At 33.4% G+C, this 14,051-nt stretch overlaps 1 protein-coding gene across 5 annotated transcripts in view; it reads left to right on the top strand.

Moving 5' to 3' along the window:
* Positions 1-14,051, top strand: part of CTNNA3 (catenin alpha 3) — a 1,797,739-nt gene that overhangs the window by 484,094 nt on the left and 1,299,594 nt on the right. For all 5 annotated transcript variants that reach the window (XM_032312382.1, XM_032312379.1, XM_032312381.1 and 2 more), the window contains exon 7: positions 9,026-9,229. In XM_032312382.1, coding sequence (XP_032168273.1) covers positions 9,026-9,229 — 204 coding nt within the window. The remainder of the gene's footprint in view (positions 1-9,025; positions 9,230-14,051) is intronic.

Raw genomic sequence — 14,051 nt, 5'->3', positions numbered from 1 at the left:
GAAATATATATTCACTCCTTTGTCCATTTTTTAATTGAAGAGTTTTGTTTTTTAAAGTTTTTGCTATTGAGTTGCATGAGTTCTTTACATAGTTTGGATATCAACCCATTATCACATTCATGCAATTTGCAAATATTTTCTCCCATTCTGTAGGTTGCTTTTCATTTTGTTGATTGTTTCTTTTGTTGTGCCAAAATTCTTTAGTTAGACGTAATCTCACTTGTCTGTTTTTGCTTTCATTGCTGCTATATCCAAAGAAACATTACCAAGAGCCACATCAAGAAACTTTCCCCCTATATTTGCTTCTAAGAGTTTTACACTTTCAAGTTTTACATTTAAGTCATTAATTCATCTTAAGTTGATTTTTGTTTATTATATAATATAAAGGTTCGGTTTCATCCTGCAATTATCCACTTGTCCCAGCACCATTTATTGAAGAGACTATATTTTCCATATTTGTGTGGAAATCCTTCTTGGAGATTAGTTGACTGTATATGCCTGGGTTTATTTCTGGGCTCTCTATTTCTGTTCTATACCTATGTGGCTACTTTTATGGCAGCACTGTACTGTTTTGATTACTAACATTTTGTTATACAGTTTGAAATTAGGAAGTGTGACGCTTCCAGGTTTGTTCTTCTTGCTCAAGACTTTTGACTATTGGGAGTCTTCTGTGATTCTATAAAAGAATTCTATAAAAGGTTCTATAAAAGAATTGTGGGATTGTTTTTTTCTTTCTGTGAAAAATGCCATTGGAATTTTGATTGGGATTACATTGATTTGGTAAATCACATGGGTTGTATCTGGACATTTTAGCAATATTAATCTTCAGTCTGTGAACATAAGATATCCTTTCATTTATTTGCTTATTTATTATTATTCAGTTTCTTTATTAATGCTTTATAATGCCAGAATACAGATCTATCATCTCCTTTGTTAAATTATTCTTTTTTTTTTTTTTAAGATTTTATTTATTTATTTGACAGAGAGAAATCACAAGTAGATGGAGAGGCAGGCAGAGAGAGAGAGAGGGAAGCAGGCTCCCTGCTGAGCAGAGAGCCCGATGCGGGCCTCGATCCCAGGACCCTGAGATCATGACCTGAGCCGAAGGCAGCGGCTTAACCCACTGAGCCACCCAGGCGCCCTGCTAAATTATTCTTAAGTATTTTGTTGTTTTGGGTGCTTTACCAAGTGAGATTGTTTTCTGTAATTTTTTAATGTTCATTTTTAGTACATAGAAATGCAACTGATTTCTCTATGTTGATTTTTTATCCTGTAACTTCAGTGAATTTGATTTTGTTGTAATAGCTCTTGGTGGTATCTTAAGAGGTTATTTTTTTTTTTTTAAAGATTTTATTTATTTGACAGAGCTCAAGTAGGGGGAGCAGCAGGTAGAGGGAGAGGGAGAACCGGGCTTCTTAATGAGCAGGAGCCAGATGTGGGCCTCCATCCCAGGACCTTGCGATTATGATCTGAGCCAAAATCAGCTGTTTAACTGACTGAGCAACCCAGGCACCCCTAGAGGTTTTTGTATGTAGGATCATGTCATCTGTGAACGGAAACTATTTTATTTCTTTTTTCCAATTTGGATGCCTCTTTTTTTTATCCAATTACTAAGCTAAGTAGCTAAAACTTCCAGTATTATGCTGAATAAGAGTGGAAAGTGTGGTCATGATTGTCTTGTTTCCCGTCTTAGAGCTTTCAGCTTTTCATTATTTAATCTGATAACAGCGGGCTGGTCATATATGGTCTTTATTGTGATGATGTACAATTCTTCTATAGCTATTTTTTGACAGTTTTTATCATAAAGACTGTTGAATTGTATCAGATGCCTTTTCTTTGTCTATATAGAGGATCATATGATTTTTAATCTTTCTTTTGGTAATGTGGTATATCATACTTATTGATTTGCCTATGTTGTACCAACCTTGCATCCAGGATAAATCCCACTTGGTAATGGTGTATGATCTTTTAAATGTGCTCTTGATTCAGTTTGATAGGATTTCATTGAGGATTTCTGCATCTCTATTCATCAGGGATATTGACTTCTTCTTTCCTTGCAGTATTCTTCTCTGGCTTTGATATCAAGGTAATGCTGGCTTCGAAATGAGTGTGGGAATATTACCTCCTCTTAAAATTTTTTGGAAAGATTTGAGAAGGATTGGTATTATTTTATTTTTTTCTTTAAATGTTTGGTAAAAAAATGTTTGGTAGAATTCACTAGAAAAACGTCTGATCTTGTGCTTTTCTTTGTTGGGTGATTTTTAGTTATTGATTAGTCTGGATCTATTCAGATTTTCTATTTCTTCATGATTTATTCTTGGTAGCTTATATGTTTCTAGTAATTTACTAATTTCTTCTAGGTTATCCAATTTGCTGACATGTAATTGTTTCTAATAGTCTCTTATGATCTTTGTAATTTCTGTGGTATAAGTTGTTATGTCTCCAGTTTTTAAAATAATTATTTGAGACTTTTAAAAAGTTAATCCAGCTAAAAGTTTGTCAATTTTTAAAAAAGATTTTATTTATTTATTTTACAGAGGAGAGAGACAGCAAGAGAGGGAATACAAGCGGGGGGAGCGTGAGAGGGAGAAGCAGGCTTCCCGCTGAGCAGGGAGTCTGATGTGGGGCTCAATCCCACAACCCTGTGATCATGACCTGAGCTGAAAGCAGACACCCAACAACTGAGCCACTCAGGCACCTCAATTTTATCTTTTTATGAAACCAATATTTGTTTTGTTGATTCTCTCTCTCTCTTCCTTTCTCTCTCTCTCTCTCTCATTTCATTTATTTCTCTTCTCATATTTATTTTTTCTTCCCTATGCTAACTTTGGGCTTAGTTTATTCTTCCAGTTTCTTGAAATATAAAGTTAAGTTGTTTGAGATCTTCTCCTTTTTTTTTTTTTTGAAGATTTTATTTATTTATTTGACAGACGGATCACACGTAGGCAGAGAGGCAGGCAGAGAGAGAGGAGGAAGCAGGCTCCCTGTTGAGCAGAGAGCCCGATGCAATGCTCGATCCCAGGACCCTGGGATCATGATCTGAGCTGAAGACAGAGGCTTTAACCCACTGAGCCACCCAGGTGCCCCCTCTTCTCCTTTCTAAAGAGAAAAAAAATAATACAGGTGTTTATCACGATTAACTTTCCTCTTAAAACTGCTTTTGCTATATGATCTATCCTAGAGAATGTTCCATGTGCACTTGAAAAGAATGTATGTTCTGATGCTATTGGCTGGAATGTTTTGTATGTTTATCAGGTTCACCTGACCTACCATTAGTTTAAGTCCAATGTTTTCTTTTGATTTTCTGTCTGGTTGATCTGTCCATTGCTTAAAGTGGGATATTGATGTTGCATACCATTATTTTATTGTTGTCTATTTCTCCTTTCACATCTATTAATAATTGCTTTATATATTTAAGTGCTCTGATGTTGAGTGTATGTCTATTTATAGTTGTTATATCCTCTCGATTACTTGACCCCTTTATTATTATGTAATATTCTTCTTTAATATAGTATTTTATACTAAAAACTATAGCACATATAGCAAAAAACTATAGTTTTTGATGTAAAAACTATTTTGTCTGATGTAGCCATATCTAGTCTCTTTTGACTACCATTTTAATGTAATATCTTTTTATAGAATTTCAGTTTCAGCCTATCTGTGACCTTAAAGCTAACATAAGCCTCTTTTAGGCAGCATGTAGGGTTTTTCTTTTTTTAAATATCTATTTAGCCACCATGTGTCTTTTGATTGGAGAGTTTAATTCGCTTACATTTAAAGTAATTATTGATAGGTAAGGACTTCCTATTGCCATGTTTTTTTCGATTTTGCAGTTCCTTTGTTTCTTTCTTCCTTTCTTATCTTCCTTTGTAATTTGATGATTTGTTTTTATTTTTTGTAGTAGTATGCTTTGATTCCTGTATCTTAATCTTTTGTGTATCCACTAAAGGATTATTATTTTTTTTAAAAAGATTTACTTATTTATTTGAGAAAGCAAGAGGGAGGGCATGAGCAGGGAGAGGAGCAGAGGGAAGGAGAGAATCCTCAAGCAGACTCTCTGCTAAACCTGGAGTCTGACACAGGCCTTGATCCTATGACCCTGAGATCATATCTTGACCTGAAATCAAAAGTCAGATACCTAACTGATTGAGTAACCCGGCCCCCAGCATAATTTTTTGGTTGCCATTAGGCTTAAATAACACATTTTATAGTAATAACAGTTTATTTTAACCTGATAACAACTTAACTTTGGTTGCATACAAAAACCATATACTTAAAAAAAAAAAAGATTTATTTATTTATTGGAGAGAGAGAGTATGGGGGAGGGCCAGAAGGAGATAATCTCAAGTAGACTCTCTCTTGAGTGCAGAGCCTGATGTAGGCTCAATCCCACGATTCTGAGATCATGACTTGGGCTAAAGTCAAGAGTCAGATGCTTAACCAACTGAGCCATCCAGGCTCTCCCAAAATCATGTGCTTTTTTCCCTCCTCACATTTTTTTTTTATTCTTGTTACACTTTACATTTTTTTATGTTGTGTTCCTTAGTAAAGTTTTGTAGCTTTAGTTATTTTTAATATTTTTAAATTAATATACTATAGTTGTAAGTGATTTATCCACCATCACTACAATGTTAGAGTATTCTGAATTGACATATTTGTTCTTTTTTAACGATTTTATTTATTTGACAGAAAGAGAGAGAGAGTGACAGAGAGAGGGAATACAAACAAGCCAGGGGAGTGGGAGAGAGAGAAGCAGGCTTCCCACTGATCAGGAAGTCCAATGTGGGACTCGATCCCAGGACCCTGGGATCATGACCTGAGCCAAAGGCATATGCTTAACAACTGAGCCACACAGGGTCCCTGATATATTTGTCTTTACTAGTGAGTTTTACACTTTCATTTGTTTTCATGTTGCTAGTTCGTATCCTTTGTTTCAATTTGAGCTCTCTTTAGCATCTCTTGTAATGTGGGCCTTGTGGTGATGTACCTCAGCTTTTCTTTGGAAATGTCTATCTCTTCTTCTGAAGAACATCTTTGCCAGTTATGGTATTCTTGGTTGCCACCTTTTTCTTACACCTTTTTCTTATATTCTTTTGAATATATCATTTCACTTTCTCCTGACCATCAAGATTTCTACTAAGAAGTGTGATGATAATTTTATGGGGGCTACCTTGTATTAGATAAGTTGATTTTCTCTTGCTGCTTTCAATATTCTTTTTTGTCTTTGTCTTTTGACAATTTGATTATAATGTATCTCAGTGAAGATCTTTTTATGTTTAACCTGTTGGGATTCTTTGTGCTTTATGGATCTGGGTGTTTATTTCCTACCCCAGTTCATGAAATTTTTTTGGTCATTATATTTTTAAATAAGATTTCGGAAACTTTCTCTTTTTCTTTTCCTTCTGGGATTCCCATTATGTGTATTTTGATCTTTTTTGGATGCTGTTCCAAAGAGCTCTAAGCTTTCTTAACTCATTTTAATAATTTTTTCTTTTTGTTCCTCTGATTAGGTAATTTCAAAGGATTTGTCCTTGAGTTCATTGATCCTTTGTTTTGCACTCTCAACTCTGTTCTTGATCCCTTTAGTGGATTTACAGTACAATCGTTGTATTCTTTAGCCCCTGGACTTCTTTTAGGTTATTTTTTTTATGATTGCTCTCTCTTTGTTAAACTTACCATTTTGTTCATGTATTGTTTTTCTGACTTCACTGAATTGTCTGTTTGTGTTCTCTCCTGATGAGCTTTTAAAGATGATTATTTTGAATTATTTTTCAGGCTATTATTAAATCACCACTTTTTTAGGATCAGCTCCTGCACCTTCATTTTGTTCTTTTGGTGAGATCATATTTCTTTGGTTCTTTGGTTCTTCATGTTGCTTGAACCTTGCATGCTGTCCTCACATTTGAAGCAGTCACTTCCTCTTTACTGACTGGCTATAAGAGAGAAAGATCTTCACCAGTCAACCAGGCTAGAGATAATGGGGTTTCTCAGACTCTTTCTGTGTGGGAACTTGCTTTATTTTTTTATTATTACCTTGTGGGAGAAGTCTTAGACTGTGTGCCTTAGCTTGATCCTGCAAAGCCAGGCCAGGTGCTGACATCCTCCTGTTTATCTTCCCAAGGTCATTGCCCTGAGGTGTTCAGGGTTATGCATCTCTTCCTAATCCAGCAGATACAGCTGGATGCTGGTAGTTGTGTGGCTTTCTGTGGGAGTTCCCATTCCTTGTCTGCAGGAGAGCTTAGGGTATTGGCTACTGGAGGGAGGGGTTGCATGGAATTCTGGGGGTACATGTTGGCTAGTTGTGGGATCCCTAGGTGGGGTTCTCACTGGGTTTGTGGGCAGAATTCTTACTAGAATCCACACTCCAGTTAGTAGGATCTGCCACTTGTTGAAATCTATGCATCAGTTTCTCTGAGCTCTCGTCTTTTTTCTCTGCTCTTACCAATTCCTATATTATTCAGTTTTCCCAGTTCTTTCAATATTCTGGGTATGGAAATATGGATAAGGGTCCCTTAGATGCCCTCTTCAGAAGGCTGGGGAAGCTTAGGGCTCACTTTGCTCTCATTTTTCCCAGTGTGATAAATTATAAGTGAGGGCAGTATCTGTAGGCCCTGTGCTGTCTTACCTTGACATGAGTAAAGTGAAAGTAGTGGGTTTTTGTTTGTTTGTTTTGTTTTTGTTTGTTTTTAATCTTTTTTAGTGCTTCTATTTTTTGGTTCTTTGCTCCACTGGGGTGCCAGAACCATTCAGCTGTACACTGAGGTATTCTATTTTGTGGATCATTGTTAAATCAGTTTCTATAGAGATGTGTGGTAGGGAGCCTTGTTTAGGAGAGAAAATTTTTTACTTCATAGGTCTCAAATATCCATTCTAGTTTATACAACATTCAATTTATATATATATATAAAATACCCCATACTTTTTTAATCTATTTAATGACAAGGTTAGTGAAAATTTTTATTGGATATAAATAGGAGGACAGTAGTTTTAGGCAGAATGATGAGTCCTGCATGTGGGTATCAGATGTCAGAGCACAGGCATTGGTTCAAGTTTAGATAAGATCACAGAATTTGGTTTTAAAGGTCAAGGAAATAAAAATCCAAGGTAAGATAGCTTAAGGAATTGTCCTGTAGGGCAGGAACTAGAGTGAGCTTAATCCTATAAGAAAGACTATTTTCTGTCATGAAATCATAGTCAGAACATCTAAAATTACATTTCTTCTAGTAATACTTATAGGTAAACATTTGCAATTCAATCAGATTTACCTATCATTATAAGCAGGAGACATGCTAACTCTTCCTAAGACATCTTTTAATGGCATTTGAGCAAGTAATTCTGTTGCCCTCAGTCTCTTCTCAATGATAATATCACATTGGAGGGACATTTTCAAAAAGGTTTTAATTGATTTAATAATTGTTATGAAACACTGGAATAGAATGTTTGTATGACATTAGTGAGCCAAAGAAAGACATGGTAAAATGGGGAATGAAATAAGGAGGTAGATTTATGTGTAAGTGACTCCTTGATGGATGGCCAAGCTTATGGTAGAGTTATTATCTTGTCAAGAAGATTATGCACTGGATAAAGAAAATTTTGAATTTGGTATTTATAAAAATAATTTCCTTTCTACAGGAGAAAAATAAGAAGGAAATAGAATCATGAAAGGAAGAATTCTGCTGAAAAGTTTTAGGACATTTAATTTTATAAAAGATCTAGTTGTATTTTATATTATATGTGAACATTACACAGGACTAATTTTTCTTTTTTTCTAAATGTTTAGAAATGTTTTTTTCTTTCTGTAATGATTTTCTTTTCCTTGCTTGACATAGAATTTTAGTTTTAGAAATTTTATCCTACTTTTGATCCCCAAAGATTTATCATAATATAATAGGACAATGATCAGTGTAAGATACATACATACACACAATATACATACACCTCTGTGTATGTGTGTTTATATATCACTGTGTGTATTTTTGTTTGTATATGGATGCTCACATATCACTCACATTTTCAAAATTATTATTTGATTTTATTTTATGCTAAGAGTTCTTCAGAGAGCTTTTATTTGATACTAATTTTTTCCCCAATTATCACATTATGCTTAAATCTTGGAAAGGCTTCCTCTCTTAATATATTTTAATAAGAGAACCCTTGGAGCCACATAACCTTCATCTTTTCATCATAGGCTACTGATTATCTTGACTTCTATTGCCTGAAGACTTATATCTGATGGAAACATTAAAAATACCATGTCAGGTTCCAAATAGTAGGAAATAGCTGGCAGTTATAATAGATCAAGTGGAAAATAGAATTTTACTTTCTAAATAAATAATTAAATTCAGAATTCTCTTTGATAAGTTAGTGTTGAGGCTAATTAGAATATATTATTTACAATGAGGCATAATGAAAATAATAGTGAATTAGGTATTTACAACCTGGACACTCATCTGAAATCACTGTTTATTTGCTCAGTGACCTTGGAAAAGAGAGCCTCAGCTTGACTCATCACTAACTGAAATATGTATTTACTATCTTTACAGCCCAGCTCTTTTTAATGTTGTTAAGATGAAATGATATATGTGAAAATATTATGTAAACAATGAAGTTCTATATTAAGGTGACTATTATAAATTATAGTTGATATGTGCCATGGACTCTATTAAGCATTCACGTAATTCTTACAACAGTTTTATGGGACAAGCAACATTTTAATATTCCAATTTTACAGATCAGGAAGGTGAGGTCCATAGTGTGTAAGATATTTGATTGAGGTCACACTATCTATGATTGGGAAAGGCAAGATTTGGATACTGGTTTGTTTGACACTAGACTTGATGCTCATAATTGCACAATTTTTATCTCTCATTTGAATAATAATTCCTATATAGGATAATGCATGGAAATGAATTCTCTCTTTTTTTAATCACTTCTGAATTCTAAATGTGAAAATGAAATAATATTTATTTTTCCTAAAAGCATAATGTAATGGAGTTCTAATTATTGAAATGTATTCTTCCTTTAGAATTTAATTGTCTTGGATCCACTCACAGTGACTGAGGAAGAAATTAGACCATCTCTAGAGAAACGTCTTGAAGCCATTATCAGTGGGGCTGCACTATTGGCTGACTCTTCATGCACTAGAGATTTCCATCGGGAACGGATTATTGCAGAATGCAATGCCATTCGCCAGGCTCTCCAGGACCTGCTTTCAGAGTACATGAACAATGTAGGTAACTTGTTTTCCCCCAACCCCATTCACTGGTTATATGCTGAGGGTCTTTCTGTGTACAAATGTGATAAATTACAAATGAGTACATGATTTTACATAGGCTGGCTTTCTGAGTGGGTTCTACTCACAAAGTACAGCATTGATACAGGAATTTCTAGGGATGAGATCCAACAATATATAATTGTTTTGTTTGAGGCAGTATCTAAATATTAGTTGAAGAAGGGAGTCAAAATTGGACAAAGGAAATTGGAGTTGGACATCAATTTAAAGGATAAAAGGAAGATGAATAAAAGGACAGTTTTTTCAGGATTTCGTTGGTGAATAAGAAAATCAGAATTTAGACAGTATTAGATAAAGTCAATGTTGAAGGGATCAGGGGTTATTTTTGAAGGTGTAAAGAACTCATATAGTTTGTAACTATAGCTCCTAACCTTTTCACACGTGACATAATGTCTTAGTTCTTTTGCAGTTTTAGCTATCTCTAAGGAATATGAGAAATGATATCTAAATTTAGACACATGTAAAAATATTTGTTTCAAGGTGCTCTTGGTTTCATTTCAAAAATCTTCATATATGACATATTGATTTCATATGTACATATTTACATCCATCTATAGAGTATCTATGCCAGTTCTTACATTCAAATCTTGTTGCTGTTTTTAAAATGAGGAAGAAAGCCTTGACGACATTGTCAAGCATATATTGATCATAGAGAATTCTTAATAATAGAGCTAAACAAAATGAAGGATTTATAATATAATTAATATATAATAATATATATTTATAAAATATTTTGTTCATCTGCCTTACAAATGGAATAATTAAAGAATTATGAAGGTACATTTTGAAAATTATTAGTTACAAATCATATGACTTTTTGGGCATGAAGTTGAAGATTTAGGATTGTTCAGTATAAGTAATTTATGTGAATAATTGAAATGTGCTAAAATTAGTTAATGAATTTTAAGGCTCCTTCTGCACATTTGATGTATCTCCATACTCTTAATATTTGATGACTTTGGCTCCTGGCCAAAAATCTCTTGCCTGTCAAGAAATCAAAGTTGTAAGGCAGATTTTGTTAACAAGAAGAACATGTTAGTAACATCATGTCCTGCTTCTGAAGCTAGAATAGTTCCATTTTTAGCACATGATATATTTTTTTTATTTGCAGTATTTTTTAAATTTTTTATGGAAAATTATGACAAAGTGTAAGAAATAGAAAATTATATAAGGCAAGCCTGAACCCAGAGAGCACATAATATATTTTTAGTTAAAGACATTTTAAGGGAATTCATCACTTATAAGAAACTCAGAAGATAATATTGTATTGGATTTCCTTCTCCCATGTTCTTTAAACTATTAAAATTATTATTCTCATATTTGTAGGTAAAATACAATTAAATATGTTTATTTTATCTTTAATTATAAAATTATAGATAAATTCCCTTTATCAGACTTAGATAAAGTTGTTTTATTCCTTTAGATGCAAAAGCAAACAGATACCCCAAAACAGTCACCCATGTACATAGTCAGGAATGGCTATGTAATTGTGGAGCTTGATGCCAAATGAAAATGCAAATAATCTTCAAAAGCAGGGGAAAAAACTCTTTTTTCCTTTTTCACAGTCTTGTTTGACCCAAGAAAGGTGATTTTTATTTGCTATTTAGTGTTAGGTTCTCTAGTACATAGGGCTAATTGTGGGAACATGCAGATCCTCTCAGATGTCTGTGGCTCTTCTCCATGACTGTGACCCATTTTGCCTTGTTCCAAGGCCATCACCAGAAGTGGCAGCAATTGTTTGGTGGGGGAACAGGTGGCTAAGGACCCGTGCCTGGAAGGCAGAGCTAAATGTGAGTCTAAGACATATGCTTCATCACTGCATCAGACTTCACAAATATAACCAAATTCAAAGATAAATTTTTTAAAAATTTTGAGACTGTGATAGCTGAGCATTAAAGGCCAACCATAAGGTTTCTTTCTGAGTATGGGCACCTGTGTGCAGTCACATGCTCTGAAGCTGGTCCTGTACATCATAAATGCATATCACGTAAGGGATTTTATGGTTCTCTTCAACTTTGGGTTTAAAACTATTTGAGTTAAAAACTATTCATACCAAAGGTAAAGTGATGGGAGCATTCTGCCCTGGGTGCAATCATTAAGACCTTGCATAATATCTAGATATTTATAAATAATAGTAAGACTAACAGAAAGTTGGTCTGCTTTTTATTTTCACCATGCTCTAGGAGTTCTAAATGTTAAGTGATAAAATGTTTTTCTCAAAATTCTTATGTTCTTCTAAGTTCTAAACAGTTACTTTGGTTATAAGTGATGTTTAATAGTATGTATGTATGATTCAAATTGCACATTTTATGATTATACTTTAATAACCTTTATATTCCTTTTGCATTTAAATAGCAGATTCAAAATAAACAATGATGACACTGATTGTAAAGACAACTATGAAATAGAGTCACTTCAGTTCTGTTGTTTTATATTGTATGGAATTTTATTTAAATTTAAAAAGCATGACAGTGAAACAGTATGAATTTCCATGGGTAATATTTTGTTAAGTAAATGCAGATTTTATGCATGTGAACTTCATATATGAAATCTTTTTTTATTTGTGAAATATTTTATTGAATTTGAGTGCTAACTTCAAAATTTGTTTTCCTTTAAGATTTGACAATTGCTTTAAAGTTAAAGAACAAGTCAGGAAAATAATGATTATTACTAAAAAGTAATTTTGTCATACAGAGAAGAGAGGTGTTTAAATATCTACTCCAAGTATTAAATATTCTAAGTGAGGCACTTAAAGTACTTAGGTATTTTTCTGTGTTTTACTGCTCTTTTTCTTAATAAGGATTTACTCATATTCAGTTTCAAGGCCCATTTGTCAAGTAAGCAAAACTTACTTATGTTACTAATACCCTGATAGGTATGATGGTTTTAAAACAAGGTAAGTTCAGTATAAGAAGAGTGAAGTGGAAAGAAACTTTTTCATTTATAATATGCAAATAATTAAGATCAGAGGCAATAGCTTTTTAAAATCATGTCCAGATAATTATCTTAACTCATTTTTTTTCCAAGGGTAGACTGAATTAGGAATTTAAATGCTTTTCAGTTATTTAATTGATTAGATTGCACTACTCTTCGTACTTGATAAGGTTTTCTTCTTCTTTCCTCCTTTGCCCATGTTTCCTCTTCTCCTCTTCTGGCAAAGGAGAGTAAACACTCCAGAAATACCTCTCAAATATGGCACTTCGTCATTTTTAGCTCTCATCCCTGTTGGAATTCCTGTGTTTACTCGTCTGCCATCTCTGCTGGACCGGAGCTCTAAGAGAGTGAGGATTATCTCCCTTGCTCTTTAAACAGAGACTTTCAGGTAGCAGGAGCTCAGTAGTTATTATTTGGATACAAGTAAATTGAGTTTAGTACTTGCTTCTTTTCAGTTTTTTAAATTAAAATGACAATGTGTCTAAAGCAATTAATTTGTATTTATTTATTATATTAAATGATTACCATGGAGGAAACATGAGGAAGATTAATGATAAGAACAGATACACAGAAAAGGAAGAAGTGAGAAAGCTGTTCTTTGGTGATCTTAGTATATTTGTGTATCCCTTTCTCTTAGGATATAATATGAAATACTTCCTGAGGAAGGCTTTTTTTTTTTTTTCAGGGAATTAAAGAATTACAGTGTGTGGGCAATGTCTAGTGATCTGCCCTAATGTTAGTGTAGAGGTCAGAGCAGGAGGAGCTAAATTTATGCAGTGGTGGTCCACATGATCAGAAATACATGTATGTACATTATATTGACATTATAAGTACAGCTCATTAATAATAACAAATGAATTTTTAGTATTATGAGAAAGCACTGCAAAGGCAGTTTAATAGCTCTTTTTTCATATAAAAATATAGTATTTTAGGCCTTATACTAGTATCTTGACCTAGACAATGAATATTGGAATTAAATAGCAGGAACCAATCTGGAAAAACAGTGGGGTATATTTTCAGAACAGATTCCCGAGTTTTAATCCAGGGTTATTTCACAAATGATGCTTCTTTATACCTTTCATTAGCTTTAATGAAAGGGAATGTACTTTCCTGGTATTAGCTGAACTCAAACCGTTCTCAGAATTTGCTCAAAGATTTTAGGATAGCTGATGTACTTCAATCTTCAATTTCCAGTTTAAGGAATGCAGTGTTTCATTTGGTGGGCTTGGTTTACTTTTCAGATTAGTTTTGAGTTTTTGTAATTGGGCTGTTGACGATTGTTGAGACATAATAAAGATAACTGTGAAAACTTAAGATTAACACTTATAAACTGTGGATGTTTTATATGAATGTGACTTCAAGGCTTCAAATTTTGTAAGCCTGTTGAGTACAGAGAAGTTCAGCAGTGGGAAATGAATATAGTTTATATAGTTTATGTTTTCTCAGGTTTAATCCACATGACCAGTCTAAATTACTTTCTTAAACAGATCAGTAAGTCTTGATCATTTTTTTTTTGACTGAAATTCTATGTGTAGTGTCTTGTGACATTGGTAAGAAATTAGTAGGAAATGAAACCTGATAGATCCATTACAGATAAAACAGACCACTCCTTACCACTCTAATGATTATATATATTTGTTGTAATATTTTCCATATATTTATGGAAATATTTTCCAAATATACATAGGAATAGTTATTCTGTATCCATAGCTCAATAGTCGACACAAATCTCACTGGGATTAAAAAAAGGAAGTGTTAGCAATGCTGCATTCTTTTTTAAAATTTAAAAAATTTTTTTATTAACATATAATGTATTATTAACCCC

This window comes from Mustela erminea, chromosome 14, assembly GCF_009829155.1.
Source record: "Mustela erminea isolate mMusErm1 chromosome 14, mMusErm1.Pri, whole genome shotgun sequence".
NCBI lineage: Eukaryota > Metazoa > Chordata > Mammalia > Carnivora > Mustelidae > Mustela > Mustela erminea.
The sequence above is the reverse complement of the archived record's forward strand: the minus strand, read 5'-3'. Positions and strand labels throughout refer to the sequence as shown.